Source organism: Lissotriton helveticus, chromosome 1_1 (genome assembly GCF_964261635.1).
Source record: "Lissotriton helveticus chromosome 1_1, aLisHel1.1, whole genome shotgun sequence".
NCBI classification, from domain to species: Eukaryota; Metazoa; Chordata; class Amphibia; order Caudata; family Salamandridae; genus Lissotriton; species Lissotriton helveticus.
The window spans coordinates 1,380,517,482-1,380,525,738 of NC_136057.1; the positions used below are offsets into that span (position 1 = coordinate 1,380,517,482).

At 47.2% G+C, this 8,257-nt stretch overlaps 1 protein-coding gene across 6 annotated transcripts in view; it reads left to right on the forward strand.

Moving 5' to 3' along the window:
• Positions 1 to 7,312, forward strand: part of CYTH4 (cytohesin 4) — a 230,443-nt gene extending 223,131 nt beyond the window's left edge. For all 6 annotated transcript variants that reach the window (XM_078683948.1, XM_078683968.1, XM_078683961.1 and 3 more), the window contains one exon: positions 5,458 to 7,312. In XM_078683948.1, the coding sequence (XP_078540074.1) occupies positions 5,458 to 5,530 (73 nt within the window). In that variant the 3' untranslated portion in view covers positions 5,531 to 7,312. The remainder of the gene's footprint in view (positions 1 to 5,457) is intronic.
• The last annotated feature ends 945 nt before the right edge of the window (positions 7,313 to 8,257 follow it).

An 8,257-nucleotide genomic window follows, 5' to 3' on the forward strand; every position in this document is an offset into this window, starting at 1 on the left:
GAGCAGTCGGAAAGTGATCCTCTTATTGACGGGTAGCCAGTGGAGGTCTTTAAGGTGACCAGAGATGTGTTCGTTGCGTGAGAGGTCTAATATGAGCCTGGCTGAGGCGTTTTGGATTCGTTGGAGTTTCTTCTGGAGTTTTGCGGTGGTACCTGCGTAGAGGGTGTTTCCGTAGTCCAGTCGGCTCGTGATCAGAGCGTGGGTGACTGTTTTCCTTGTATCGGAGGGGATCCAGCGAAATGTTTTTCTGAGCATGCGAAGAATGTTGAAGCAGGAAGAGGAAACGGCGCTGACTTGTCTGTTCATTGAGAGTGAAGAATCCAGGATGACGCCTAGGTTCCGTGCGTGGTCTGTCGGGATGGGTGCTTTTCCGAGGGCTTCCGGCCACCAGGAGTCGTCCCATGCAGAGGGGGATGTACCTAAGATGAGGACTTCTGTTTTGTCTGAGTTCAGTTTCAGACGGCTTTGTTTCATCCATTCGGCAACTTCTTTCATTCCTTCGTGTAGGTTAGTTTTGGCGGTGCTGGGGTCATTGGTGAGAGAAAGGATCAGTTGGGTGTCATCTGCGTAAGAGATGATGTTGAGGTTGTGTTGGCGTGCGATGGACGCGAGGGGGCTCATGTATACGTTGAAGAGGGTGGGACTGAGTGAGGATCCTTGTGGTACGCCGCAGATGACTTCAAAGGCCTCGGACTTGAATGGAGGAAGGCGGACTCTCTGTGTTCTTCCGGTGAGGAACGAGGTGATCCATTCAAGTGCTTTTCCTTGGATTCCGATGTTATAGAGGCGTTGTAGGAGGGTGTTGTGGCAGACTGTGTCAAAGGCTGCGGAGAGGTCGAGGAGGATGAGGGCGACTGTGTCTCCATTGTCTAGTAGCGTTCGGATGTCGTCTGTTGCTGCGATGAGGGCGGTCTCGGTGCTGTGTTTTGCTCGGAAGCCAGATTGTGAGGGGTCGAGGGATTTGTTGGCTTCGAGGAAGGTGGCGAGCTGGTTGTTGACGGCTTTCTCGATGACTTTGGCCGGGAATGGGAGGAGCGAGATGGGGCGGTAATTTTTGAGTTCGGTGGGGTCCGCTGTTGGTTTTTTCAGAAGGGCGGTGAGTTCAGCGTGTTTCCAGTCTTCCGGGAAGGTGGCGGAGTTGAAGGAGCAGTTGATGACGTCTCTGAGGTGCGGAGCTATGACGGAGTCTGCTTTGTTGAAGATGTGGTGAGGGCATGGGTCTGTGGGGGATCCTGAGTGGATTGAATTCATCAGGCGGATGGTGTCCTCAGTGGAGATTGGGTTCCAGTCGTTGAGAGTGTTCACGGGGGGAAGATGATCAGCAAATGGTAGGGTGGGATGATTTCCGGGTTGGTTGTCAAAGCTGTTGTGGATGTCTGCAATCTTGTTGTGGAAAAATGATGCTAGGGAGTCGCAGAGGGTTTGAGAGGGGGTGATGTCGTTGGAGTTGGCCGAGGGATTGGAAAATTCCTTGACGATGTTGAAAAGTTCCTTGCTGTTGTGGGCGTTGTTGTCAAGTCGATCCTTGAATGCTGTTTTCTTGGCTTTTCGGATCAGTTGGTGGTGAGTGCGGGTGGCGTTTTTGAAGGCGTCCTTGGTGCTGGTGGTTAGGTTTCTTTTCCAGGCCTTTTCAAGGAAGCGGCAGAGTTTCTTGGACTTCTTGAGATCATCGTTGAACCATGAGGCCTTCTTGCTGCCAGGTTTACTTTGCCGTTTTTTCAGTGGTGCTAAGGTGTCGGCGGTGTTGGATAACCATAGGGTGAGGTTGGCGGCGGCTTCGTTAGTGTTAGAAGAGGGGGCTGGGGAGTTTTGAAGGAGCGATGCGGAGATTTGGTCCGTGGTGATTTTGTTCCAGTTTCTTTGCAGGGTAGGTTGGAGGAGGATGTTGGGTTTTGGTTTGTTGTAGGAGAAGTGAACGCAGCTGTGGTCAGTCCAGAGGAGGTCCGTGGTGTGTCCGAAGGAGACATGATTGCTGGATGTGAAGATGGGGTCGAGTGTGTGACCTGCGATGTGGGTGGGGGAAGTGACTAGTTGTTTAAGTCCGAGGTTGGCGAGGTTGTCCACGAGGGTGGCGGTGTTGCGGTCGTTGATATTTTCAAGGTGAAAGTTGAGGTCTCCCAGAAGGATGTATTCTTTGGAGGGGAGCGCGTGTGGAGTGATGAAGTCCGTGATGTCTTCACTGAATTTTGCGCGGGGTCCTGGTGGTCTGTAGAGGAGGGTGCCTCGGAGTGTGGTTTTGGGGTCGATGTGGATCTGGAAGTGAAGGTGTTCGGAGTTGGCGAGGTTGGCGTCAGAGCTGGTTGAGATGCGGATGGATTTCTTATGGACGATAGCGATTCCTCCTCCTGTGTGGCTGGTACGGTCTTTGCGAGTGATCTTATAGTCTTCAGGGATGGCAATGGTGATGTCTGGTGCGGAGGAAGCGTTCATCCATGTTTCCGTAAGGAAGGCGATGTCCGGAGAAATGGTGTCTAGTAGATTCCATAGGTCAATGGCGTGCCTGTGGACCGATCGGGTGTTGAGAAGGATGCATTGTAAGTGGTTGGGGTCGGGAGCCTGATGTGTGGTTGTAGCGGGGATGTTGTCGATGCCGCTGAATTTGCAGGAGTAGCATGAGAAAGGTCCATGGGTGCGTCCAGGAGCGGCTTGGACGCAGTTGGGAGCGCGACCGGGGTTAAGGGCTAGGAGGGTGGCGGCATCGTAGGTAGTGCGAGAGGGCTGGGCAGCGCGAGGGGCAGGGGGTCTGGCGCTGGGCGCGGTCCAGGCGCGGACGGGCGTAGACGGGCTTACCTTTGGCGCACCTTCGGCGCGGACTGGGCGCGGTCGCTGCGCGTGAACGCTGCGCGCGGGAGCAACTGTCATATATGGAAAGTGGAGGGGGAGGGGCGAGGGCGTCACAGCTGGGAGGCGGGGCGGGCACACGAGGACAACAACAAACAAAATGGAGGCGGAGGGGGGAGCACAGCGTAGCGCTAGAGTCAAACGCGCTAACAGGACTGAAAGCAGTGGGGAAATAATTAATAAAGCGCTAACGAAGCAAAGCGGCAATATGCAACACAGCAGTCGAAGTGTAGCTAAATCAAATTGCACAATTAAAGCAGTTCAAGCAAGGCAGCGCTACGAAATAATTAACACAGCAGGCGAAATGTAACAAAGCAGTTCAAGCAAGGCAGCGCTATGAAATAATTAACACAGCAGGCGAAATGTAACCAAATGGAAAGGCGCTTTTTAAAATCAATTCTAGCGATGCAGCGCAATAATACCAGATGCCTGCAAGAGACACTGGGAGCGACCACTCAGCCTGTAAGCGAGGAGCGAGTCACGGCGCATGTAGGGAGTGGAGCGCTATTTCTAATCTGTGGGAGGGCGTCACAGCTGGGAGGCGGGGCGGGCACACGAGGACAACAACAAACAAAATGGAGGCGGAGGGGGGAGCACAGCGTAGCGCTAGAGTCAAACGCGCTAACAGGACTGAAAGCAGTGGGGAAATAATTAATAAAGCGCTAACGAAGCAAAGCGGCAATATGCAACACAGCAGTCGAAGTGTAGCTAAATCAAATTGCACAATTAAAGCAGTTCAAGCAAGGCAGCGCTACGAAATAATTAACACAGCAGGCGAAATGTAACAAAGCAGTTCAAGCAAGGCAGCGCTATGAAATAATTAACACAGCAGGCGAAATGTAACCAAATGGAAAGGCGCTTTTTAAAATCAATTCTAGCGATGCAGCGCAATAATACCAGATGCCTGCAAGAGACACTGGGAGCGACCACTCAGCCTGTAAGCGAGGAGCGAGTCACGGCGCATGTAGGGAGTGGAGCGCTATTTCTAATCTGTGGGAGGGCGTCACAGCTGGGAGGCGGGGAGGGCACACGAGGACAACAACAAACAAAATGGAGGCGGAGGGGGGAGCACAGCGTAGCGCTAGAGTCAAACGCGCTAACAGGACTGAAAGCAGTGGGGAAATAATTAATAAAGCGCTAACGAAGCAAAGCGGCAATATGCAACACAGCAGTCGAAGTGTAGCTAAATCAAATTGCACAATTAAAGCAGTTCAAGCAAGGCAGCGCTACGAAATAATTAACACAGCAGGCGAAATGTAACAAAGCAGTTCAAGCAAGGCAGCGCTATGAAATAATTAACACAGCAGGCGAAATGTAACCAAATGGAAAGGCGCTTTTTAAAATCAATTCTAGCGATGCAGCGCAATAATACCAGATGCCTGCAAGAGACACTGGGAGCGACCACTCAGCCTGTAAGCGAGGAGCGAGTCGCATACCATTACAACGCATAGCGCTTTTGGGTGCTGGATAGTGAATAGTTTAATTTACTATTCTAACTCCAGTCCCCGTGGACGCTAGGGAAGGTGTTGGATAGTAAATTAAACGTATTCCCTATCCTAGAGCGCCCCCCAGCACAATGCGTTGTAATAGTTTGCGTTGTAATGACCGCGTTGTAATGGTAGTGCATTGTAAAAGTTTCGTTGTAAGTGATGTTTACCGTATGACTGGTATCTCTTAACAACCTGGCCGAAATTTGAGCCTGATTATTCTCTAGCTTAACACTATATTATGGCTATTTTAATTCTGGCAAGATGTGCCTGATTTACAAAGATGTTCATTTGGGAGAGGCAATATTGACTATTCTGTCTACTCTCCTTGCAGTTCCCCCACCGTAGTCAGAGTTGGGGGAACCAGCTGGTTTCTGATGGCAGAGCCTCAACTGACTCCACCAATGAAAAACCTTTTCCAGTGATCCTCGCATCAAAGGACCACTGGTATAATAGCGTAGAAAGCCAGGCCCTATTTAAGGCACGTCTTCCATGTCTGTTTCTTCAGTGACATTGCTGGGTTTTTATGCAGACACTCCCCAATCTTACCACCATTTTAGAGGGTTGTTTCTGTTTTACAAAAACTTTAAATGCTTGTGATTTCCATCTTAAGGCAATTTCAGAGTATCTTTTCTGACCTTGGACAGTTTTAAGATTGACTTACACAAAGAAAGACCTTAAGTAAATTAGGGCCATGTTTCTTCGCTTAATACAGTCTTAAAGACCTTAAGTAAATTAGGGCCATGTTTCTTCGCATAAGACAGTCTTAAAATGCGTTAAACCAGGAAAAACTAAAGTAAATCAAGTTCTAATTTCTGAACCAGATTCTCTTTCGGGGGTAGCTTGCTGTGATCTGAAAAAACTTACCAAAGCTGAACCAGGCCTAGATTCTGTCAAAGCATATAGACCTCAACAAGCATCATGAGTGACATTCCATGCTGCATCTTTCAGCCTGGAAGTGTCACCACAGACTGTTTGATTTTGCCAGAGGGATATAGTCAGTGCATCATGATATACATTGCATTAGGAGGTGGCATTCGAGACATTTGGGGATTTATGCAGTTTCTTTACTTATTAATGCCTAAGTGCACCTAAGAATTACTGAGTATATTTTAATTTCTCCTTCCAGGGCCAGCATCACACGAGATCCCTTCTATGACCTTGTTGCTGCTCGCAAGAAAAGGATTGTCCGAAAGAATTGATCCTATTGCTGTTTAGCAAAGGAGCCGCCTTATCCTTGACATTTGACCCTCAGGAGCCAGGAAGATTGTTCCTCCAAGGAACTCACGTTCTCAACCTTTTCAGAAAAATGTACGTGTGCTGACATCCTGGGCACCAAGACCCAAAGTGAGATTTCTCAAGGAATTGACTTTCAGTCGGCAACATTAGACACCGGCGAGTGCTATTCGTGAGTTGCTGAACTCATTCTCTTTGTTGAACAGCTAGATACACACGAAGAGAAGGAACCTTGATTTAAATCTCAAGCAATCCCTGGGAATATCTGCAACACAAATCTAAACTTTACTTGAATAATTGTTGCATTGAAGACACTGATTTGCCTGGTAAGCAGTGTCACAAAGATCACCGGAGCAGATTGTCCCTCAGCTATTCTCGTGGTATGTTTCAACTCTGGGTGTAGGGTATGTTTTCAAAGAAAAAGTTGCTTTGGGATAGAAAGGAGGTGCATTACCCACCCATAATTCTGTCACAGAATTTGCTCCATCGTTACAGTCATCAGGTTCTTCCCATCTCTTCATCACCATTTCTTCAAATAACATTTTTTGGTTCCTGACCCTCTCGCTCATTAGTCTCTGATGCATGACTTCCCCATTGACCACTTGTTTTATTGTACCTCTCGCACGCCTCCCACCTCCATTGTAATCCTACAATAGGATTTTAAATGTCTCTCTTGGATAATACATCTCTCTCTTGAACTATGTACCATACAGATTTAAGTATTTGAGTCTGCCTGCAAAGGCTACTTAATGCTAATCTAATGCCATCATGGAAGCTGACCTCAAGACTGTCTTTAATCTGTACTTAGCCGCCTGTATATGTGTTGCAAAGAAATCGACCCAATATACCAAGTGTGGCCTTCAGAATTGGACACATTAGTCCACGTAGACCTTCTGTACTGGATACAATATTACATGTGGATGTTCGCAAACGAGACACAATAAACCTGATAACAATATTTCAGAGCAGGTTACAAGATTCCGTGTGACGTAATACTCCAAATGAGGGCTACAGAAATGGATACTATGCTCCTGCCCTGGATGCAGGATTCTAGCTGTCAATGCTCTAGAACAGGACACAATACTCCAGAGGATCCCCCACAACTGGAACCAACAGTTCAGGTGAAGGCTTTAGGACTGGCCACAATACTCCAGAACAACACACAATACTCCATATGGTAATACTCCAGAACTGCACACAATATCCCAGAACTATGCAGAATAATTGAAATGACAATAGCCCAGAACTGGAAGTCACTCAAACTGGACACAATACTCCGGACAAGGGCTCCTGAGCTGGCCACTGTATGCCTGTGTGACCCCCAAAACTGGAATGAGCATAGTACTCCACATGAATTCCCCTAAATTGATTGGACACCATGCTCCAGAGGAAGATCTGGAGCACTGGACACAATTTTGTAGATGAAGTCTACTGAGCTGAATGCCATTGTTAGGATGCAGCTCCCAGAACAGGACACAATACTCCCATAGGAGGCTTCCAGAACTTGCCAATCCAGTCTAAAATAACCAAAACAAAGATATAGTCTGGCAAGCCAAACAAAGGACTTACACTGTGATGTTACTAGTGTGAGAAAAAGACACATTTATAATGTTTTTTAAGCATCTTCTTGTTTGAAAAATGGAATTTGTGAATGGATAGTTGCAGATATTTTGCATTAATGTACAGTGTATATTGATTATTTTGTTTTTTGATGATTTAAAAAAGTGATAAATATAATGATACAACTATGTCTGTTTGCCTGTCTTGAGTTTATGAGCCAGTTGCATATTTTGTTTTTAGGTCTGGCTTGATGGCGCTGTCATCGTTGACCTTATTTGATCAACCTAAAAACAGCTTTCAGAAGTAGTACAGAGAGGGGATTTGGCTTCGCACACATTGTGGTGGACAGGGCTACGTTTGTTTTGATTGAGCAGAAGTTGTGTGCTTCCCTCTAAGAGCTGTAATAACCATGTTTTTATCACACTGTGTGAGCCAGTACTCTTTATTAAGTCTAGCTATTTTGTTACAATAGATCTTTACCTTTAGTAAAGCACTTCGATACCTCCGGGTCAAATTCATGCAATATAAAACTGCAAAAACAAATAAATGTTGCAATATAGGACTGGCCATACCAATCACGATGGTAATTAAACGATTAGATGTGCTGGTGAGCAGTTCAGAGCAGACAGCTTGGTGTGGCTTTGACCTAGGAAATGGGACTCCCCCCAAATTGGTCAGAGGTACTTTGGATACTTTTGATCTTGACCCGCATGGCATTGAAGTACTGAAACTGGGAACCCATGTACCAGATTCAGTAATTATGTACCTGGACTCATTTGGTGAAAGTCATGGATCCTTTGCTCTTGGAGCCCCAAGTCATATATGGATTGAACCCAGGAATGGCTGGCATCCTCGAATGGAAGACAAACAGTACAGCAATCAATAGGTTTAAGGGTTCTTCGGTGCACCTAACCTTATACACGAGGTTCCAGGGACCCAAAGCGCCCTCAGGCACCAAACAATCCTGATTGCAACAAGTAGATTTTGTGATATATGCCAGTTAACCATCCCAGTACACTGAACAAGCGAAATACTTGGATCTGGAACTCAAGGCACCCCAGGAGGCATCTACAAAAATGAATTGTAACCTGTAGAATTAGAGATACCAGCCTCATTTACTACTGGTGTGCCTT